The 24,371-nt window shown below is 38.3% G+C and overlaps 2 protein-coding genes across 3 annotated transcripts in view; one reads left to right on the top strand and one right to left on the bottom strand.

The window, feature by feature from the left end:
- The window catches only part of LOC125378033 (L-xylulose reductase-like), a 94,021-nt gene extending 81,936 nt beyond the window's left edge, over positions 1 to 12,085 (bottom strand). Inside the window, exons 1-5 of the mRNA XM_048392724.1 lie at positions 11,980 to 12,085; positions 11,336 to 11,433; positions 10,388 to 10,542; positions 8,425 to 8,467; positions 4,857 to 5,021 (exon numbers count right to left, since the gene is read on the bottom strand). Of these exons, the coding sequence (XP_048248681.1) occupies positions 4,857 to 5,021; positions 8,425 to 8,467; positions 10,388 to 10,542; positions 11,336 to 11,433; positions 11,980 to 12,031 (513 nt within the window). The 5' untranslated portion in view covers positions 12,032 to 12,085. The remainder of the gene's footprint in view (positions 1 to 4,856; positions 5,022 to 8,424; positions 8,468 to 10,387; positions 10,543 to 11,335; positions 11,434 to 11,979) is intronic.
- A 230-nt stretch (positions 12,086 to 12,315) lies between these two features.
- On the top strand, positions 12,316 to 22,480 carry LOC125378031. Of its 2 annotated transcripts, none has more exons than XM_048392722.1 (5): positions 12,316 to 12,452; positions 14,050 to 15,516; positions 16,129 to 16,270; positions 18,183 to 18,363; positions 19,016 to 22,480. In XM_048392722.1, the coding sequence occupies exons 2-5, from the start codon at positions 14,444 to 14,446 to the stop codon at positions 19,144 to 19,146; spliced, it is 1,527 nt and encodes a 508-aa protein (XP_048248679.1). In that variant the 5' UTR covers positions 12,316 to 12,452; positions 14,050 to 14,443; the 3' UTR covers positions 19,147 to 22,480. The 2 variants fall into 2 exon arrangements, with proteins under 2 accessions (XP_048248679.1, XP_048248678.1); XM_048392721.1 differs by having other exon boundaries at positions 12,332 to 12,541.
- Positions 22,481 to 24,371: the final 1,891 nt, after the last annotated feature.

Below are 24,371 nucleotides of genomic sequence, written 5' to 3'. Positions count from 1 at the left end.
TGTTAGTTTTACTTTACACTTAATACCTTGAGCCCGTAAGCCTGACAATGGTTTCTTCCACTTCCCAGAAACAAGCTTCAACAGGACATTATAACCAACAAAATAATTTATTTTTTCTCTAACGACTCCTCCTTTATGTCACAAGATATATTTCTTGGGATTCTTATGAACCTTACTTAAGTTTTGCAAACTTCCAAACCTAAGTGACGTCTTTGATTGAAAATATGCTTATGCTGAACACATGATGAACACGTGATGAACAAATATTTGTTTGTATTCTGGCTTAAGCTTTTTAATTCAAGGTTATTCAGAAAATATTTTTTTATTTTGGCATCATCTTGCATACTGACTAAAAAAATCTGTACAACAAGACGTGGACTGATCTGGTTTTAGTGATAAAACACAAAAGTAATAAAAACATTCATGCCAACACATTCAGTTGTAGAAAATCTACCCTCGCTACCCTCCAGGGTACAGCCAACAATGTAGAATAAGTTGTCATCTCACAGTACCAGTTGTACACAAGCAGTATATTGCCTGCATGTGTGCAATAGTTAAGTGCCTTAGTAATCCAGCTTTCTTTTTTTGCAGTTTGTCGTTTATGTGTTACCTCTTTGTTTCCCAGTTTATAACTATGTGTTGTTTAAGTTGGTTAGAATTCAGTTTGCATTGTGAAATTTTTGTTTTCTTGTCCAGTTCTATATACTGACTAGTTTGTTACGATTTGTAAATTAGATCCAAAATGTGTACAGTTTATCAGTAAATTCATGATTAGAAAATCTAAATTTGTCATTGTTGTCATTTGACGATTGTGTCAGGATCGTCCGACTCTGAAGCAATATATCACCTCGTTCATCTGGTTCTTCTTCAAATATATATAGGGAGAAGAGACGTCATATCAGTCATATATAGAGGATATTATATGAGTGTTCATGTCATACTACGTTTACCACACTCGTGCCTAAATTCCAGTATTTCCCCGAGTGAGAGGCACAAGTGTTGTAAACATAGTATGACATGAACACGAATTTAATGTTCTATTTATTACCAAAGATGTCTACAGACAGAGACAAATTTTAGTGTAAGCCTATAAGGACAGCAAGTCACAGCGAAACCACAATTTGTCGAATGACGTCAGCTATAACGTCTTTTCTTGTGTGACATCATTCCAACATCACGTCACAATAAGATTCGAATGACATCAACAATGCCATCCGGATAACGGAAACAATACACTGTTGTCTCGTGACGTGATCTGACCCTAGGGCACATATGACTTTTATGAACCCCAAAATGTTTGCCCTCGTAAGTAATAAACAATAATTATTAGGACTGCACAGTATCACCAGTATACTGCAATACGTTTTTCAAACGATATGCATTGCAATATTATTTCTGTGTTCCGGAATATTGGGGAAAACGAATTCAACAACTTTCATTAATATTTGTATTGATCATAAGATCAACATAACATATGTAATGTATCCCTTGGTTATTTATCAAATATGTTCGTATAGTCTTGAACACAATATACAAACATCATATCCTAACAGCATGTATTGACACAAAACCGTATGTCAAACCTACACTGGCTTGATTATGCCTGTAGATACCATCAGAAAAAAGTGTTTTGAAGTAATCTTCATTTACTGTAAAATGCCTTTTTAATAATTGTTTGTTTGTTGTTTAACACCGCATTCAGCAATATTCCAGCAGCCTGTAAATAATAGAAACTAGACCAGACAATACAGTGATTGATATCATGAGCATTTATCCCTTAATGCCGAGCGCGAGACAGGGTAACAACAAGTACTATCTTTTAACTTCTTTTGGTATGACGCAGCCGGGGATCGAATCCGTACCTTCTGCCCAAGCAACTGGAATACAATGACGTGCATCAACCAAGTCAGTGAGCCTGACCACCTGAGCCCATTAGTCGCCTCTTACGACAAGCATATAATAGTCGCCTTTTACGGCAAGAATGGGTTGTTGAAGTCCTATTCTACCCTGGAACTTCAAGGGTCCCGTACTTAATGGTATGTACAGTACTTAACTATAGTTGACTTACATCTTCTAATTGAATTCCGTTCACCAAACACATCCCTTAGGAGGATTCCAGGTTACAACAGGTTCCCAGCAACCTCTGCTGATTAAGAGGCTAGTAAATGGATAGCGGAGGCAGGTCCAGTGACTGCTCATAATATCAATCACATGTCTGTCTGGTTCAAACTTGATTATTTACAGGCCGATGTCATACAGCAGGACTATTGCTGAATGTGGCATGTTAAACAAACCATGTTTTGACTGGGCATCAATTCCATTGCCCTCATTTGGAATCATCAGTCATACTCCACACATGAAGGTAGTCATTGAGGGTATACTATTGGCTGGAAGACCTAAGGTAACACATGGCCTGAATATGTCAGCATGGAATTATCTCTCTGTAAAGCTTCTGCATTACAACATTTCAACATATCTAGAACAAAAATCAATTTATTCTGGTAAACAGTCAGTCATGCCTTGTGTTTTGTTACACAAAGCATAGATCCATGTCGTTTATGAAATGGACACTTGATGACGATGAGAGACCAACTGAATCTTGGACAAAAGAGGCAGGCAGAGAAGACACTCCCTGACCAGACCAACAGCACCAACTGCGAATCTCCTGACTAAACATAATTTTCATCATGTGCACAGCTGACTGAAATTAAAAAGCTATTTCCAGTCCACTGAAACGAAAGTCCACTCGATCTTGTAAACAACTGCCTCAACTCAATGAGAGCAAACAAGAATGATAAGTAGTGTGCCTTTGAGTTGAGGTTAAATGTGGTGTAAAGTTGCTATCAAGATTATTGCACTTATATAGTCACATGCTTGCACATGTGTGTGAGTTTGTGTTCGGCTGCAAGTATTAGTCCCAACTCAAGACCATTGAGATAACACGAGTGAGTGAGTGAGTGAATTGGGTTTAACGCTGCTTTTAACAGTATTCCAGTTATATCACGGCGTGTCAGCTTAATGTGGGAGGAAAGCCCGAAGTGATGCAGGTCTCAGACGTTTACCACTTCGGTGAAACCCACGAGCATTGGTATGGTGCTGACAAACCTAGAAACATAATCGGGTCGAACCGGGATTCGAACCCACTATCATAGTTTTCTGCACTCTGCACAGCGAATCGCGGCGCCTTAGACGACTAAGCCACCTGTTCTCCCTGATAACACAAATATCTCACTCAGACACAGAATATGGAATCCTGGTTTTATCCCCTTAATGAGTAGCACCAGGCAGGGTAACAACAAGTATCATCTTTCAGGGCCTCAGTGTGTTTGAGAGAGTGTAAGATGCAACTACAAAAGAACTTGGTCTCCAAACATTCCAAATCTCTTTGGCATACTACGTACAAATCACTTGAATGTTAAAAGTGTGTTTTGATTGTGTCATGAAGAGCAAATGGCAAGCAGATCACCAAACAGAGGATCGAAAACCTATTGGGCAAAATCAGTACATATATACAGTACAGCTATACAAATCATAACTCATGCACTCATTAGTATGTTTAAACTTTTCCTTAGCTGGCATGTAGATACTAGGGAGTATTGCAATAACTACAGAGTTCGGGATGGTGGAGATTCATTGGATAGGCACACTCTATGAACATAAGTCACCACTCGCTCCTATGAGAAGCCTGCACGAAGACTCGTCCCCCTACTGGTGAATGTTATGAGCGAAAAAACAACAAACCAATCAGAATACATGTATCATATTCAATGTAATAAGCGCCCAGGGCGCTCTCAAAATTAGAAATAGGGGTCTCTTTTTAGAATATAATTTTGATGAAAGAGTTGAAAGATCGTTAATTTTGTGGTTTATGCTGACAGCCTGAAATGATACAAAAGAAAAGTCTGAGCGTATTATACACGACAGATAAATTTTTCCAGAATTTAATTGCCCGTAATTAAGGGTGCATATAACACACGATTGCTTATTATACACGAATAAATAAGTCTTGTGTACATTGATCAATCAGAAGGGTGCTAATTGGGATTGTTCACTAACCAATATATTAGCAAATATCGCTGTGGGCCCTTCTTAGAGCTGGGCGCTTATTACATCGAATATGGTATTACGTAAAGTTTGGTCAAAGAAGTCCTAATTTTTGTTTTGTACATGTCTTGAATCCAATAATATATCAAAGATACAGTCATGTGTGTTCAATTATACTGAATAATACCGAAAGTCCCCATGTGTTTGAATAGCATCTGGAATACTTATGATATATGGGGAAATATATGTGAATCATTACGCAACGAGTTGACAATTCTTTTAGCTATGCCCGTTTACACTTAGACGGAATCCAATCACAAAAATGTCCACGAGTGGGGCACAAGTCGCTATTCAGCACAGAATAACATGAGTTGTCACGAATGTCTCTGAAGTGATACCGCCAGCTCCTCAGCAAACATTGGCGAGGTGAGGTGAAATTGGGTTTAACGTCGTGTCCAAGATTATTGCACTTATATACAACGTGTATGCGCGTGTTTGCGTGGCTGCTGTACTATTCTGGACTGATTTATAGTGCTAGCTCACTGAGATACCATGCCGCAGTTTAACATGAATACCCCACTCAGACACAGTATACTGACTCCGAGCTGACCAGTCCTTGTTTTAGCCCCTTTATGCCGAACGCCAGACATGGTAACAACAGGTACCATCTTTTAACGTCTTTTGGTATGACACGGCCGGGGATCGAACCCCGGACCTTCCGCTCTCCGGGCGGATGCTCTACCACAAGACCATGGAGGCAGCCCAGCAAACGTTGAACAGCATGGATGACACTCACTGACACAAGTACTCACCTTCTTTGGTCCCAGCTCCAGGGCCATCACCTTGGTGAGCATGTCGACAGCACCTTTAGACGAGCAGTACACAGTATGGTTCTGCAGAGCCACCTGGGATGCCACGCTCGACACATTGACAATTGCACCTCCCTTGCCACTGTCTACCATTCCTTTAGCAAACACCTGAAATTATCAACCACAAATACACTGAAAACTATCCTTGGACCGTCGATTGCATGTGATCCATCCTTTCAAGACAAGCGGAGTACCGATATTAGACTATAGCAGATAAGGTTTAAATCTCATTAAAGTCAGATGTTTACTCAGTTACACCAAGTCTCTGCATAAAGATCTGATAAACCTTGACCGTCCAATCTCAGTGAAGAAGGGGTAGGTTCTGGAGCCAATCAGATGCCAGCTTTCTAAATTCGAATCAGCTTCTTTTCCTTACCAGCTCCTGTATTTGGAAAGTTTAATACAGAAAACCACGTCAGCTTCAATAGCATACCTTCAAGGGAGTAGGTGCCATGACACTCAGAAACAAGAAAGTGTACAAAATATCCACAACATAACAGTGTAACCTTTATTATTTGCATTCAGAACTGTTTGTTTTCAAGATACAGCAATCAGTTATGCTACCCTAAAATGCTTTGTCCAATTGTACCAAGAGTCTAGAAGTAAAAAAGGTGATTGGCTGATTCGAAGGTTAACCTGACACAACCTCCTATGGAGGGTTGATCAGATCAAATTGGAGTAAAAGATCTGATTGGATAAGGATTCTGCTCGGATAATATCATTATACTTGAGTGGTGCTAGAATCACACAAAATGAAATAAACATGGTTTCATGGAACTTCAGTGAGACAGAAGATTCTAAAGTCAAAAGAATACAAAGAATACAAAAAGATCCAAATCATTGCCCAATAACAAACTGTTGTAAAGCTATTAGAGATAACATAAAGGTAAGTAGACAAAAGCAGTAATCATGGTAACTGATATAAAAACAGCAACATAAAACATTTAATTCCTTGGCTGGAATATTATGAGTTCTGCTCTGGAAATCAAATTTATTATCTAGTTTAGGTCATCTTTTTCTTACAGAAATGGAAAATAGTTAATGAAATTGTTTTTGTTAGTACTCTTTGAAAATAACGCTTATTCAGTTTGGATATTGGTATGTTTCATCTTCTTTCAAACAGATAAGTCCCAGATTGCTAAAATAAACATTTTCAAATGAGATGTTTGCAAGTTATTGTGGTGTCTGCAAACCTTGAATTTAATCAAGACAACTTTGTAAGACCCAACAATTATCCAGTTGTACAGTAAACTATGGTTATAACGACCTATAAGGGACCACTAATTTTAGTACAAGGCACATACACAGCCTAGATACAGAAAATTGACGGGAGCCAAAGACAGTTCGTAATATCAGTCAGTTCGGTATAAGCGTGTTCGTTATAAACATAGTTTACTGTACATGTGAAAGTGTAACAGTGGCTAACAATGAATTGTGCAACCATGTTTAATACTGTAACCCCAAAGGCGACCTTGATATATATGCCACTAAAGATTTTTGTGGTAGAATTTGTAAAGAACCGTGCAAATATAAATCTCATGACCTTGACCTTTGACCTCATAGCATGTGACAAAACTATTCCCTCAGTCAATGTGAAATAAATCCATTGTAGGATATCCACTTATGTAAGTGATCTTTGTTCCATATTCAAAAGAATGCATAGTACATCTACTATTACTGCAAAGGTGACCTTGACCTTTGAAATAAAGGGGGATACGGTAGAATTAAAGAAATATGTACAAGTAAAGGTTCCATGTCTGCAGAGGAAACCATGTCCTGGAACCTGACAACGATATATCCATGTTTACAAAAACCTGAACTCTGATCTTGACCTTTGATTAATCTTAACCAAAACCTTTTGAAAACTGGGCCAATCCTAGAGAAGGTATACATCAAGATTATATACTTTTTGAGGATATGTAACGTCAAACATTTTTGTGGTTATTTTCTACCTTGACATCTGACCTCTTCATGACATTGGCCTAAAGAACTTCAAAGGGCAATTCGAAAGAAATCCATGGAAGAATAATACCTAATGTCAACAATCTTTGTGTCATAATTTTTAGAAAAATCACTTGGTCAAATTTCCAACAAAACCTAAATCAGTCCCGTTTCACAGGGAAGCTAATAACAACAGACACCACTTTCATGTGAAAGGTTGGGGGTTTGGGGGGCATAAACTGAAAAGAATTACCGTGGTAGATCACACCGAGTGGCAGTCTACCTTGTCCTGATTGGCTGATAATAGGGTGGGTGGGGGCTTGGAGTGCATTATTGGAATGAACGATGTCACTGAGTTTGTATCGTCTACAGCTTTTTGTTAATGAATAAATACACATTTGGGAATTTATTATTGTTCACATGTTTACTAATAACAAGCGTATAGTTGACAAAGTCATCTATATCCCCCGCCCATTTTAACACGTTATTGTCCCAAACCAGGTAACTGACCCAACATTTCTCTCAGCCCATGTCAAAATAGCTGCAATGGAAATTCTAAAATAAACATTTCTAAACTCCTTAATATCAAATGGCACTTGTTCAGTATGCGCTTTATATATAGACATGCAATGTTTGGCAAGGAAATATTTAACAGTTTATTTGTTATACTCCCTAAGTAAACCAATCCTATATTAAAACTTAAATCCAACTTGTCATGAAACGTAAACAATAAAAAATTCTAAAAGTGCTATATATCAAAAGGCACCAGTTCAGCATGTGCCTGGTAGACATGCAAAGTTTTGTAAGAAAGTATTTAACGGTTTTTGAGTTACGCTCCGGAAACGAACACCACCCCTGTAGATCCTAAGTCCAACTTATTGCCATGGAAACGTGAAAAATAAAAATTTCTAAAATTCCTAAATAGCAAGGGGCACCAGTCCAGTATGTGTCTGGTAAACATGCAAAGTTTTTGTTGGAAAGTATTGAATTGGTTTTGAGTTATGCACCGGAAACAAACTCTACCCTATAGAACCTAAGTCCAACTTGTTGCAATGGAAACGTAAAAAATGAAAATTTATAAAATTCCTAAATAGCAAAAGGCACCAGTTCAGTATGTGCCTAGTAGACATGCACAGTTTTGTAAGAAAGTATTTAACAGTTTTTGAGTTATGCTCCGGAAACGAACAGCACCCTTATAGAACCTAAGTCCAACTTGTTGCCATGGAAACATAAAAAATAAAAATTTATAAAATTCCTAAATAGCAAAAGGCATCAGTTCAGGCATGAGTTTGATAGACATGCAAAGTTTCGTAGAGAAATATATAACGGTTTCTGAGTTATGCTCCGGAAACAATTTCGGAACGCACACACGCACACACACACGCACGCACACACTGACGGAACCCATTTCTATATCCCCCGCCAACTTCGTTGGGGCGGGGGATAATAACTGACTCAAGTATGCTTTCGTGTTTACATGTTTTATGATTATACTTCCATAAACGCAAAAATTACTTAAGTCAATTCATAAATATATTTGATCCATCAAAAACTATGTACAAACACCTACCTGGGATACATTGATGACTGACTTGATGTTGACATCATACACACTGGAACAGAAGGCCAGCATTCAAATACACTGACATGACAAACACAAGTAACACGTCCAGCTGGGCAGACTTAAGAAATAAACAACTTGTGGTCATTGTTTATATATTGGAGAAAACACGCTCACGAGGTTTTGGTAGACAGAACATGCCCTGGGGAGAGGGAAAAACCAAGTGGGCCCCCACGGTTTTTCCCGACCCCCAGGGCATGCTCTGTCTACCAAAACCGAGGGAAAGTGTTTTTCCATGCTTATAAACCGAAAAAAGAAACTTAAAACAACATTTATCAACATTTTTATGTTTCGAACATACTTTCCATGAACCTTAGGAAACGCGCGTAAAATATCTGTTGCTGGCGTACGGATCTTGAGAGGACATTCTAAAAACCAGTGAGGCTTATCAACACCTCTGTAGCCTCGTGGTACACTCACTGGGCTACAGATATGAAGGTTGCGAGTTCGATCCTCGGGAATATAAAGAAAACATTTGTCATTTGATTTTACATTTCATTACATGTTACAATCTGGACGGAAGTTGTATTAATAAAATACCCAGGACATTATATAATACAACGTCCCTGTTTATGAGATTTAAGCCGACTGGAAAATAAAACCTCACAATAGGTTTTAATGCCTATAGAAAGAAGTCTCTTACTTAATGGCGATCCCAATGAATAGGTTTATAATGTACATTAAAACACAGCAGGGAGAATACACCATGAGGGGCGCACACAGAGTGGTTTATTCTCCAGGCTGTGTTTTTTTGTACAATGACCACGAGTCGTTCGTTTCTTATATGAGATATCACCATTTTGCCCCACCTCTTTTATAATGTTAATAATATGTAAAAGCTTTCATGAAATATTTACCTGTATTTAAATATTGATGACTCCCTTGGATACAATCTGATCTCAGCAATGTCGGACAAGTCTATTTTATGAACAGAGGGTTAAGTTTGATATTTCCTGGATATTCTCAAAATTTTCACGTCGATTATCTGTACCTCATCTCCCATTATCGATCGTCATATCTCTCCCACTTTTGAAAAAGATTGTTCAGCCATTGCGTTCATCTGCATTGCCCAGCTACATCTATGGGGAACAACTCACTAGACACTTCCCTCTCAAAAATAACGTTGACATCATCAAGTTGCAAGCGCATGTTCCAATCTCCAGAAATGACATCATGATTCTTCATTGTTCTTTGTAATCGCGTAGCTATATTATATTACGGAATTGTTCTAAGCTGATGTCAGAGAGTAGGAGGTACGGTGAGGCTATTTTATGTGTTAAATTAGTACTAAGGAATGGAATATTGACAACTTTGAAACATATTGGTTGTTGGTCACTTTGTTAATCTTTGTAATGGAGTGAATTAAAATTTATGGTCACATCAGTAATATTGCAGCCATATAGTGAGTCTGTCATGGAGTACTGTGGCTCATTCTGTGAGCATGTAAACATACTGAAAACTGATACAAGAAGATAAAGGTTGTCTGAATGTTGATGATGAGGTCATTTTCAGAAGTAAGATGAACAATTATCTGTATTGAACAAATGAAACTTAAGGGAACACAATATATTACAATTGCATGAGAAGGATCACAAAACATTTGACTGGGATAAACCTCTTATTTCATGACACAACAAGGAAATTACTTAATATATGCAAATGTAAAAATAAAATTTCAATCTCAGGCAGAATATACACAGATACAAATAAAAAAAACTTGGAGTAAGTTTATCCTTTCGCAATCACTCTCAGCTCCAACAAGCCTCTTCAGGCTATACATAAAAACAAATAATGTATTGCTGTGTTTGTCACGCTTGGAGCTATAAGCCAGAAAGGAAGGGTCAAAGCAAGTTATCTCAAGTTTATGACTATTTCATTATTAAGGCAACAAGCTGTTGGGATGTAGACTTACAAGTCACAATCATCCTTGGTGACCTCAAAGAAGGGCCCAGTTCTAGAAACACCTGCATTGTTGACAAGGAGATCCACATGCCCAACAGTCTCCAAGATCTTCCTCGACCCATCCCAGTCGCTCAGGTCAGCCTGGACTGTTTGTATACTTGGAATCTGCGGATGTTTTTACATGTGATGTTGTATGTGAAATGGCAAATATCATTACATGTGTGAGAACCTGCAAATATCACAACATTTGTCATGTTTCTAAGAACAGGAAAGTATCATTACTGCAAATATTAAATGTCATTAGATACATTTAGGATCTTCAAATATAAATTTGCTAAAATCAAATATTTTACGAGTGCTTCATTCAGATAATTCTGTAGAAATGCAGTTGCAAATGAATGTGAGAGGTACAGGACACGTACACCAGCTGCATTTGGACATAATGACCTTGACAAGGAAACCATGTTATAAATGTAAACCAACAACTGCATATTTTGTAGGAGAAATATATAATCATGTACTGTTTATTGCAAACTTGCAAAAACATGTAACTTGTAACAAACACTAGTAATGACAAAAGTGATTGTGCCATCAGCAGTACATAAGGACCCCTGCACACATTTGGCAGTTTATCTATTTATCCATGACAGCAACAATCTTAACACATTTAAATAGTTACACTTTCCTCACGCTGGATAATCATGAGTATCCAAGTGTTAGAAAAAATCGCAGACCATTCCACAGAAGGTTTTATGGCTAGTGATAATGGTAATTCTTAACAATTACTTGCAGTGGTTGGTAATAAGGACATAGGAAATTATTATAACTACAATTTAGTTTTTTTATCTATTTAAAACAGAGTTTGAATACTAAAAAATGTACTTTCTTTCTCGTAATATTGTTCTTGAGGTTAATGAAATCCCCAGTATGTTAGCCTGCTACAACGTGATGTGCATACCTCCTTCTTTAGACTGTCTAGATCCTCTTGAGTACGGGAAACAGCCACAGTATCAGCTCCGCATCTCACCAGGGCTTTGGCAATATCCCGTCCAATTCCTGTGAGAGATAAGGTACTGTAAATCCTGAAATTAATGCGTCTCCAAAAGAATTTGACCACTGGCCCCTAGCCAAAAATAATAATTTAGCCCTAGTCCCTATTCTTTAGCCCTCAATAAAATGTAACCAGTAATGGAAGGTTATGACAAAAAGCATATATATCATCTAGTTTTCTTATAAATTAAATTGATGGGTTGTACTTAATTTGTTTTGTTTTGCATTTTTCCTCTTCTTTTCCTCAATATTTCTTTTGATTCTCCAATGTCTAAATTTTCATATATCCATAATTGCTAAACTGTTAAAAATTAAATACATTTCAATAATGTGTTTCTAGGTCATGTCACTGAGATAAGACATTGACAGCGGCCGCTTTACAGATAATATAACCTCTCCACATAACCACTATCCTACTAACCTATATTTGATAATGCGTTCCACCCCGGCCCAGTGAAAATGTCAATTTTATTACAAAAGAAACACTGTCAATCAAAAACATATGAATATCCCGGAGTTGCAATGAAATATGTATCGAATGAAAAAAATTACCTTTGCCAGCCCCTGTTACAAGAGCTCGTTTACCGTTAAAAATTATCTCCATAGCTGATTTCAGATATTTTTTATCTTAACTCTTGTATGATTTGAGGAAGAAAAGTATCAGAATGATATTAGGGGGACGAAAATTGTATTTAATTTGTGGGAGGTAACGATTGTAAAACGATGGAAGTTTTTTTTAATCACCACATTAGTTTCAGCTTTAACAAACTATATTAAGTGCTTTTTTGTTAATTAAAAATATGTCTATTCACATGATTGTTTGGTACTGAAGTGGCAGTCAGTTCTAAGAAATGGACTAATCTTAACAGCTTTGAGGAAAGTATTATACAGCAGGTAGCGCCGCCTACCTGAAAACAAGTTCTCGGTCATGACGACGCAACCAACAAATGCTTGACTGTATAACTTAAGTTGATAGAACTTCATTTCGTAGTATTTTAAAAGGAAAACGTTTAACTTGGACATGTGTAAGTAGAAGATCAACATATATGACTTTGACTACTTCCACAGCACCAAAAATCAATATTTGGAATCACAGTTAGGAATGCTGAAACCGGTAGTAAAACTTGAGCTTTGCAATATTTTTTTGGGTCTCGGCTAATTGATTAACATGTAAGACATTTGCAGATCGGTTACTCTCGCTGTCCAGTTAGAGCCCAGTTAGATAGCTTAGAACATAAACTGACCGTTCAATACATAGGTCAATTGGCACATTGAACGAGTGTGCTGATCAGCTGTTGGTGACTGAAGTGTCCCTACAATACCATCCCGTCACCTGTTTCCGTGGGAACCGTAGCTATCTTCGTGGTATTTTGAGATCTCACACTATAAAAGCTTTACAGAGCCATTTGCGAGGATTTATCATGTTATCGAATGTAAAAGTTCCAGTTTCAGTGATCTCAAATCAGTTAGTGTATCAATGCAAATTTAAGTGATGACCGGGATAATCTAGACCTGCTGAGAATCCAATATTCGACCTAAAGTCTGCAACAAATGTCAGTTAACATTCCCAAATTGGACATAAATATGTCCAACTCATAATGTTCGACTGATATGATCACTAAGTATAGGTGACCTTTATTACTTGACAACTCATGGTATGTGCTGTTTGTCTTGTTTTACATTGTTTACATCTTTGCATTGAATACAATAGGCCAATTAAAAATATCTCTAGTTTCAGAAAAAAAGAATTTAAGAAGAAACCCATATTTTAAACAAGTATTTATGGGACACATAGTTTGATATCCTAGAAAAATCCATTGATGATTGAACAGGTGAATATTTTAGCATCATATTTCTTAACACAGAAACTGATTATAAGGGGATGTGCCCAGATTATGCCTTGAGTATGATAATAAACATGATAAATAATTGTTTTTTCAGTTCGTCCCTGTCCATGATAATGATACACAACAAAAGTTACATTAATATGATTAGGATAACTATTGACCGCAATCACTGACATCAGTAGTTGGTTATGTTTGTTGTGATCAGCATGATCTGTTGTAGTTTGATCATTATATGTTATTAACAATAATATCAATACCAACAGATTCAATAGACATCACTTATATGGCTGAGACACTGCCGATGTGATGTTAACATTAACTCACTCACTCAATATGCATGATGTTATACTTGTAGACATGAATTGTGAAGTTGATAATGAAGGATTACCTAAATGTATACCGTGAATGTTCCATGTATTAGAGTAGTACAAGTAGCACAAATTAAAACACAATGAGAAGACTAGTCATTAGCTGTACAGTTGTTTTACCAGGATCATAATTACATGTACCAGCACAGATTATATTAAATCCCAGTACAACTGGGTTATGATATTGTGCAATTCCACTCTATCCATGTAATGATAGATTCCTTAATTAGTGTTTGAAATTCAGCATGAATGTCAAGTTCAATAGGGAAAGACTTCAAGGACCGAACTACATGTATTATTTTTAACACCAATAATAATAACTGTGGTTACATAGTGTTTCTGTTTGTTATATTTTAGAGCTCTAATAATGCCAGTTCCTTTCACAATATTTCTGTTGTCTTTTTCAGATGTGAAAGATGGCTGTTCTGAATTACCTGTACCCTAGTCCACTGCGAGATGCGCTGATGTTTTTATTTGACTTGGCATGGCACCAACTTCACACTCTTGCATTTGTCACATTCACAAGTTCCTTGTTTATACCTGAAAACTAACAGATGTTTTAGAATCAGCACAGAACTCATGTCTGAAGTAGTGCCTTTCGGTGTTAGTAGCTATACTGATCTAGCTACAAATCTGTCGTCAGCGTTGATGTTTCTCTTTGAGTTTGCTTGGAGGATTCGTTTTCGCTTACCTAGTTTGATCACAGTCACCTTCCTTGCACTTGACATCAGGGTTAGAGTTGAAATTGAACTACAGAACATGCCATAATATGTAGGGTGTTGCCACAGTCTAGCATTCAAGATGAGTCGTGGTGTTAGAGACCTAAGAGACCTTATTTGTGTGTCCCGTTTGACGGTCCGTGAGAGCGATGAGGAGATTATTAGTGATGAAGAACTGAACAACTTTGATTCTTTATCAATCAGCAGCGATAGTGGATCTGATAACAAACATGGCCTGACTAATTCTCAAGGACTCATTCAGGGTGGCATTTCACCTGATTCAGGTTTCGTGACAAATGGTTCACCATCGGAAGTTGTGGCCACAGCTAATGTAGAAACTCAAATTTCAAAATCCCAGAAAAGGGCGGCTAAAAGGAGACGTAAAAAGAAGGAATTAGAGACTTTTCCCTCTCGCCATGACCTCCCCAAACCACCACCCCTTCCTCCAGTGCAAGGTGGTTCGGAAGACTTCTCACAGGAATCAGTGCAGCCTGACTCTGAATCAAGCCGAGTTGGAAATTCATCTGCCCAAATGAAATCAAGAGCATACAAGAAAAGTGGTAACTATGACGATATGTTGTGCTTCATGGATGCTACACTTGTGTCGGGTTGGCTTACTCAGGCCAATGATGCAGTCGGAGCCCTATGCAAGTTTTGTCACGCAGGCGACAATTATGTTCAGTTTGCTCACTTTTGGCTCAGCAGCTTTTCAGATGTGCAAAAGCATGAAATATTTGAAATGGAGTATGAAATTCTCATTGAAGAGATGTGTTTAGCATTTTCCGTTGGTAGGGAACAGAGGAAAGTTCTGAGATCCGACATTACAAATCTTGCCTCAGCTCTTTTGGTTGAATACCCCTCAAAGTTGATGAGTTCCAAGGGCAATCATTTATTCCTGGATTACCTTGATATTCTGTCATCTGAGAAGAAAGAGCAGTACAAGCACCTGTTGTCCAATGTTCGTTGTTCCACCAAGAACAGACAGTATGCCCAGTGGTTGCTGGCCACAAGGTCGTTTGCCCTTGTCAGTATGTGGAGTGCAATAACAAACTTTTACCAGAACTTGACAGGGATTGGGAACCATTCCGGGCTGCCCCTGCCGTCCAGTGTCTCATGTCTTGATGCAAGCTACCAGAGGATGTATCAGGCAATTAGGTATGTGATGCAGTTTACTCTGTCAGGGTATGTAATTGGATTGTGGAGCACCACTACCCATTCAATGTGTACTGGTGTGGAAGATTGGTGAATATTTTATTCTTTTTGTCATGTTTATTATAACAGCTTACAGAAAAAATTGTGCTATTGTCAGTGATATTAACATGATTTTGCTTTGGCTAAATATGATTAAAGAGGGGGACCAAATTTTAGGATGATCGAGTGGTGACAAGCTTATTACTCACTCACATATACCATGTATACTGTTTCAGTGTACCTGGATGGTTGCACATGGTATCGACCATTGGTTTGCCTGTATAAACTTGAATTTTAACTGGCTGCTTTTTAAAATATTCATTCGCTAAACCATACTTATGCACTTGGGAATGTCAGTATTATAACCATATGAACATTATTGATCTATTCTTGGTTGAACTGTAGACAATGTTGGTTAGATTTCTAGTGCAGTGTTAACTGAGTAAGTAATGTTCACTCTGTACCTGGTTGTTTTATCGTGCATATTGTGTATTGTTTGGCATGATTAGACATGTTAAATATTGTCGCATTCTTGTAGCATACTAGTAGCAATGTTCTGCTTGTTGCTTCTTCCAGATTAGGGTATGTGGATGTACTGCACTACCTGCTCGTAGGAGGCCATGTCAAGCCACATCACCTTGATTCCCACCAGAGAAGTCTCATCTTCACTGCTGTTATGCACAACCAGGAAAAAGTTCTGCACTACTTACTGACAAGGGTGGGTTAAAGTTGAAAGTGTATTTCTTGCAGATATGTAAACATAGTAAGTTATAAATAATGATATGTGTTGAGAGAATTATGTCGTGGCCTTGGTGTAATAGTTTTATTATTATCATGATTATGCCAGTTGTTTACATGTTGAAGTAATAATGATAATCAATGATAGATGAGATGGTAATGTGGCTGTTAACCTTCTAGCGCCTCACAGGCAGCTTGTGTTGTATACTCCCCAGGGAGCTGAGAATGAAAATCGAGTGCTCACTGATCCATTGACCGGGGTAATAATAGTGTAGCGCTATGAGCATCCAATCGGTGAATGGAATCTGGCGCATTATAAATGCACTTATTATTATTATTATTATAATGAGTTGGTTATATTTATAACCATGAGGATAGCTCTGAATCAAAGGAGAGTGGTCTAAGTTGCCATGGTTTGTCGTGCAGTGTTATGTCCCTTAGTTCTGACAAGATCAGCTGACCATAGGTGCCAATACAAGAATGACCCCCAGTTATGACCCGTGGTTGGTCATCAGCTGAGTTCATGGTTCAACCCAACTTGCCCAAGGATGAAAATGTCTTTGACCTGTGTCCCATTAGGCTTTCCTCACTCATAAGGAACCCCTGCGTGATTTAATTGTTGGAGCTTCTGCCCAGAAAGTGGAGGTCGGCAGTTCAATGCCAGTCACATCATTCCCAAAAAATTGTACTTGGTTTTACCCTGGTTGACCATTGGCATTAAGGGAATGAAACAAGGACTGGTTGGCTCAGAGTCAGTGTACTGTGTCTGAGTGGGGAAACTATGTAGAACTGCAGCATGGTATCTCAGTCGGCTAACTCTATAAAACTGGTGTTAATCTAGACAAGAACAAGCACATGTGCATGCACATCGCTATGTAAATGCAATAACCTTGAATGTGACATAACCCCCATATTCACCATGTTCACTTAACACATAACATGCATAAGATTACATGGCCTATGACAAGCGAAATACTTCTCAATGCCCATACCACTCACTAAACATAAGTAAAGTAAACATGCAGATGCATTGTGTATTTGAAAAACAGAAACATACCTTCACATGATTACGTTTCCTTTTCCTTCATTCCATGGCGTTACTATATAATCTGGAATGCAATTTTATACCCTATTTCACCTCACCTCACCTTTGTTCCATTGACCAAGTGTTTAATGCATGTTTTCATTTTCATAACAGTGTTCCTGTTTACCGGTAATTACCAGTTTTTGACTGGTATAATTAGGCTTGGGCCGGTAATTGTTGTGACTGTCAGTCCCTGTAGACTGGCAAATAAGGTATCTTGTAAATCTCTTGTTGAACAAAACATTGTCGATAGTAAAAAGAGTGTATGTTTGAGGTCAGCTTGTCTGTTATCATCAGGGTTTACTGTTGGCAAGGAAATAATATATCGCATTGCTTCGAGGTTAAATATTATTTTGTAATGACTTAGTCTTGAATCAAAGTGAAATATTCCGAAAAAAAAGAGAAAATAGTGATTTAACTTTGTGTGAATAACGTGTAGATCTAAATAAATTTCTTCAGAAGTGATGTCACTGAATTTGTCAGCCATTAAACTACACTGCATTGAAATTGATGTTGAAAGAATTAAAACCAGGTAATTTTCATACCATTTTTATTTGTTCAAAGTTGGGACTGACAAAAGTTGGGTGGGACTGGTAATTTTGATAGTTGCCAGGCAAGCAGGAACATCTGATCCTGTCATGAGATTGAGAGGTGCGCTTCACTGACTGTCTACAGTACACTATACCCATGCTGCATTTTACACAGAGGCATCCTCTATTTTATGAATGATGGTGTTAGCATAGTTATTGTTATCAGAGACCATAGTTATCACTGCTGTTGTCTATGAATAGGATGATATATGTTGCAGGTTCATCCAGCAATAAACCCGAACCAGCCGGCTGACACAGGCAACACCCCTCTCCATGCTGCTGCCAACAGCGGCAATCTCAGTCTGGTGGTGGAGCTCCTCAAGTGTCCCTACGTTCAAGTCAGTGCTACCAACCCACAGTGTGAACATGCTACTCCACTACACCTTGCTGTCATGCATGGTAAGCATGTTTTCACATCTCTGTCTCGCTTGGTTACAGAGCTTTAGTGCTGTGGCTCATTGATCCAGTGTACTTTATCAGGACTGATTTTCTAATTAACAGCTGAATCTGATCATTTTGTAATGCAGCAGTACAAGTTGTGGAATTTTGTTTTCTTTTCAGCTCAACTGGTCAGTTTTCTGTATAATTTAAGACAGTCTAACCTTACCAACTTGTCAGAATTCGTACTGGTATTTCCTCCCACATTAATGTGCTGCCATCAAGTGGTCAGATATACGGCATTTGTATAGGTTTTGTTGTGACTTCATAAAGAGGCCTGTTGTAATTCAATCAAATTTATTTCTCTAAGCATGCTAGGATTTGGTTTATTGACAGATTGACACAATGTCATTCATATAGTACAAGTTAAATTGATTTAGGTATGTTTTGTATGGATATTAAAGCATTTGACATGTTGAAACGTGATGATAATGTATCTATTGTCATGATTTGATCTTTCTTGCAAACTGGGGAAATTACCATGTTGCCTTCGCCTGGTATGTAAGTGTATCAAATCACAAAGTAAATGGGATGTTCTAATAGTTGTGAGGTATGCACCATATGAGTGTTTCATGTTGATGGTAATATCATGGTAACACTGATCTCCCCTCAGGTCATGAGAAGGTGGTAGAGGTGCTTGTGGGGGCCAAGGCTGACCTCGATGCCAAGATGGGGGACCTCACGCCATCAGACATTGCGCGAGACTTTGGGAAGCCAGACCTCCAGAAGCTGTTGACAAGCTAGTATTGACTATAGTGTAGTTGCAGGGAAACTACTATGCTAGTATACTACTCCCCTGAGAAATACTAGGGAAATGGCAGTAGTCTGAAATTATATGTATGATTTGTACTGCTGTGTATGGAAATATTTTTGGGATATTAATTATATATTTTTATGATATAGAGTTATGAATATAGACCAGATGACTCGATCAAACTCACTTATGTGACCATAAGTGAATTATTAACTGTATCTCACACTTTGAGATGTGAATAAAAATGCGCCATTGGTGTCATGAAATAGTATATATTTTAACCTTTTAGCCAAAAGTTAACCTGAAAAGTTGTATGTTAACTTTCATTCCAAACGGAAGAGTATTTGATAACTACATAACCTCTCCTTGGATTCATCGTTTTTAACATGAAATCAATAATGTTTGCATTCCATTGAAGATTTTATTTGATATTAAATAGGAAATCAGTGCTTAGGAAAATGATTTCCTAAACAAGGAAAACAATATTTGTGATGCAAAACCAAGTTAGACAACTGTATTCGCGTGCTAGTGAGTCATGCTATTGTACATTTACTGAAGTCTGAGAATGATAGGAATCTTCCTGTTGTCAGTCAGGACCTTCTTGTGTTGGATCATGCATCCACTCGGAGACTGTTATGTGCATATTTATCAGACATACATGTCTTTCACTGGAACTACAAAACATTTGTGTGATTCAGCTAATGTGATTTGCTTCCCTCTCCTGTTAAATTGTTTTATTTAACAATCTTAGATATGAAGATTGGTATCTGAATCAGTTTATTCCTCACATTTTAAATGAAAAAATGTTATTTTAGTTGATTGTAACAAATGCTTTTGTTCAGCTGCCTGCCATTAATTAGTATTAGTCAGCTGCCAAATCTATTTACTGGGATTATGTTATAGGATGTTTGTGTCTACTTCATTTGATGCTACTCAAAAGAAGGTAAGTAACGTCTGACGCTCTCATATTGCTATATGTGATCTGTATAATATGAATGAATCAGGTTTTCTTTAACTACTTTTGAGAAGTATATTTACTGTGGGGTAATAATTGAATTAATTGTTTCTTCTAGATGTGCATTAGGAAGAAAGGAAGATAACCCCCTAGCAATAGTACATTTGTCACCGCATACTATTTAACCCCATGTCATTATGAAGTATGACCTCCCGATTCTTTCATATTACTGTAGTTAATCTATCATGGTATGAAAGAATGGGAGGTCCTTGACTTCTTTTGACTAGTATGAAATAGGATTAACATGGAGAGGATGGTTTGATTAGCTTGTTTGTGAAGTCGGTAGATGTTTGTATGTGAAATGTGTCCATGTTTCAGTGGCTTTGAGAAATAACCCTGTAAGCATGGTAAGAACAGACGTTATTTGAGAAACAGGGAGACAACTCTGTACTGACTACAGATTGTAGCTGTAGATTGGTCCAAGGTGAAAAGCTAAATCCAAGGTTTCTAGCTATACAACTTAGGCATCCTTGCTATGAGAACTGAATCTCATGCTGTTGCTGTGTTAGTCCTAGAATTTGCCATGGTTGTAAAAAATTAAATATATCTATATATTTACCTTAGTCATTTGGATCACAGATAAATTTTGTGATATTTCAGTGCTGTGTGTTTATTAGGCAAAAATGGATTCAGTGTCCTGCTACAATATATAAACTGTTAGATGTAGTAATTATCTTTCAGACGCTGCTGTGGTAGAAGACAAATTATCATTGTAGATTTACTGGTAATAATGGTCTTTCCAGGTATTCTGAATTCTGCCTGCAGTGGTTGGTCCATTCATAAAGAATTGGCCGTGTGGTGTTACAGAAATGAAGGCAAATACTCTCCATGTTAATGTTTATTTTTTATAATTGCACTGTCCGTGTTACTGATATAAGTACATGAAATTAATCAATCTGAAAGACTGTATGGTTCCCAGTCAAGTATTCTCAGAAAGGTGACATGGTTAAGATTTTTAAATTTTCTTTGATTGTGTTGTTAACTGTATGATAATAAACTTGCTCAATTTTATTTTTAATGGTGACCTCTGACATTCTCTGTGTGTACAGTAATTTATTCTTCATGCGACTCATGTATATAACATGTACATTCTGAAAGGTTATTTATGTGAGACTTGTCTGAAATATTGTTGATGCAGTTTTGAATAAGGAATCTATTTTTTATGAACCCACATTCTTTTGAATGGAGTGCAAAGCTGGAGTTAAATCATTAAACGGAAAAAACAATATTTTTACATGTTCACCATATCATATGATGTACAGATAATGTTTACCTAGAAGAACATTCATCACTACATGGCTTCAATATTGCCCATGCTGTGTAAAGTTTTAATTCGCTCACTTCAAGATTATTATATGATATCCATTCTTCATGAGCATGGTCCAGTCACACAGTGTACCCCTGTGGGGAAGCTGGGTTAGAACTGGTCCCCAAGAACTTATGCTGGACCTAAGAGGCGACTCAATGGATAGGATGGTCCTGGTACCCCGATGGAAGAGATTGTTGCTTACAATATCAATCAATGGATTGTCTGATCCTGATTTGATTAGAGGCTGTTGTCATATAGCTGGAATATTGCCGAGTGCAACATTAAGAAACAGACAAGCTGCACCACAGACAGAGTGTATATTTGCATCTGTGTCACATAATGTAATATATTTGTACTGTGTCCGTGGGGATATTGGGGTTGGCTACGACCAGTCCTGGAAGCTGGAGAAGATTTAACATCACCTCACTGGAAACACTTCAGAGTGGTAGTGGTGTTTGTGAAGTGTGTTTCTGTTTGATTGCACAACCTTCCTTCATCATGAGGCAACAATACTTGTCCAAACTGTAAATGTCACATGTCACAAGTGTCACTAGTCAAACTCATCCTAACTGATGTTATATTAACTGAACATACTTTGCACTGGTGGAACCAGAGGTGGTGTTGGTGGTCATGTATATATATTCGCTTTAAAATCCATGCAAAACCTGCTGTTTATTTGTGTTCCTGCAGAATCCCTGCAATATTTCACTGTCGATCTGCCTGTCTTCTCTCTGAAGTCACCATCCTTGTGTTCACCAAGGAGCAGTATATAGTTATGTCATGTTATTCATTGCTGTGTACGTGATTCCCAACATTTCAGCATTATTTGTTTATGATTTCAATAGTTTCAACAGTGTTGCCAAAATTTGAAGGTGGATAACATAAGCACACATATCCACATAAAGATGTGATCATCTGGGAGAAATTATTATCTTGGCTCTTGTGCAGTGTCTGTTATTTTACTGAAACATCGATTTTAAGAAATAAATAATTTCACATCTATTTGAATTCTTCATTTGTTGGAGACGACAGGACACTGACAAGACTGGATCCCACAGTTCTTGATTCTGCTTTTTTACATCCTCCATTCTATTGCAGTGCCACTGTGGTCTAGTGGATAGAGCTTCTGCCTGGAGAGGTAAGGGGAAAGTTGGTGGTTCAATTCCTGGCACTATCAAAGTGGCATTAGTCTGGACTATACTACTGCTGAGGATCACCAAGGATTTGTTGAAATAACCAAAGACTATATTGTGTGAAGACATTATCAATGAACAAAAGTTTGTTGTCTTCTGCCACACAATGGCAACAAACAACATGTGACTAATACTCAGTCTGATCACCCATCAAAATGAGTATCTCACCAAAACTGAAAAGTAAAAATATCATGAAAACAAATTCATTGTAAAACAAAAACAACTCTCAGTAGCGTGTATGTTATCCACCTGATACGATCATAGCCTGGAACCGTTGTCGCATGCTCCCAATAAGTGGATGGTTGCCAAAGGAAGATTGGACCACTCTTCAGGGAGAGTATTGCCGAGTTACTGTAGAGTTGCCGGAAGGGCGGGGCGTCGAGAGTGGAGAGCTGCAGCATCTACATGTGTTCGATAGGGTTGAGGTCTCAGCTGGCCACTACATGCAGACAATCGTCTCCATCTCAAAGTGGGCATCAACGACCGTGGCACAATGAGGTGCGTTATCGTGCATACGGATGAAGTCCGTTCCGATTGCAGGGATATACGATCTAGCGTTCACATTCAGAATGTCATCTCTGTAGCGCCCACCTGTCATCGTGCCGCTGTCGGACAAGGAGATTGCTTTTGATCCCTCCCCAAATCACGAAGGAGTTTTTTACGCATACGTTGGTATCCTGAAATCTTTCTCCTGGGTATATGAACTATTTATTATTCATCAAATTCAAAATGTCACTCTTCTTAATAGCATTTTCTGTTTCTCTCTTATTCTCAAAAATACATATTTCGAAAACAAGTATATAGTTAAATATATCTATCAATATGCAGCACATGATCTTTGCTAGTGTGCAGGGACTAGGAAGGAACAAGGGGGTTCTACAACAGATCACAGGCGTTCAGCAAGAGAACACGTGTTGTCCGAAATAGAACATTCGTGTTCTGTGGCAGAACACGTGGACGCGTCCAGTGTCCAATATTAGAACCCATAATTTTAGAGTGTAGTGAAGAATGACAGTAGATGTTATGACGTCCCCGATCTTGAAGGCCGATTGGGGTAAGATGGTAAATTACAAAGTTGACAATTGTTTGTCATTAGTGCTAAATACCGTCACTAATAACCCCCCCCCCCCCCCCCCCCCCCCCCACCCCCACCCCGAGAATTCTTTTTGATAATTTGGACCCCTCCCTTTAAAAAAATGATGCCTTTGAATTGTGAAACATTCATGCACTCGACGGGGCACACTGCGTTTGGGTCTCCCATGCAATGGCGATTTTAGGGAGTCGGTCCCACTCTTTCTGCAACACCTTGCAAAGTTCAGCCAGCGGGGTCGCCGGCCTATGACGTTGTCTAACACGTCTCCCTATCATATGTCTCAGACGTGTTCAGTGGGGGAAGGTCTGGGCTCATTGCTGGCCATGGCTTTCTGTGCATGTTGTGCTGCTGGGGGTGAGCGTTGCCGATTCGTGCATGGTGACCACGGGAGTTGCCCTGAAAGGGAAAACGTCGACCCACACGACTTGCAAACGGGACAACAAAGGGTGTCAGTATATTGTCCCGACAGTACTGTCCAGTGACCCTTCCTTGTACAATATGGGGTGGGTTTCGGTCGGTCATAGTAATGCCATCCCCCACCTAATCCAATCCACCGCCAAGTCTGTCATGAGGTCTCAGGTTGACATTGACAGACACGACCACGC

This window comes from Haliotis rufescens, unplaced genomic scaffold (assembly GCF_023055435.1).
Source record: "Haliotis rufescens isolate VD_foot unplaced genomic scaffold, xgHalRufe1.0.p SCAF_11, whole genome shotgun sequence".
Taxonomy (NCBI): Eukaryota; Metazoa; Mollusca; class Gastropoda; order Lepetellida; family Haliotidae; genus Haliotis; species Haliotis rufescens.
Note: the sequence above shows the minus strand (reverse complement) of the source record. Positions and strands in the feature narration are given on the sequence as shown.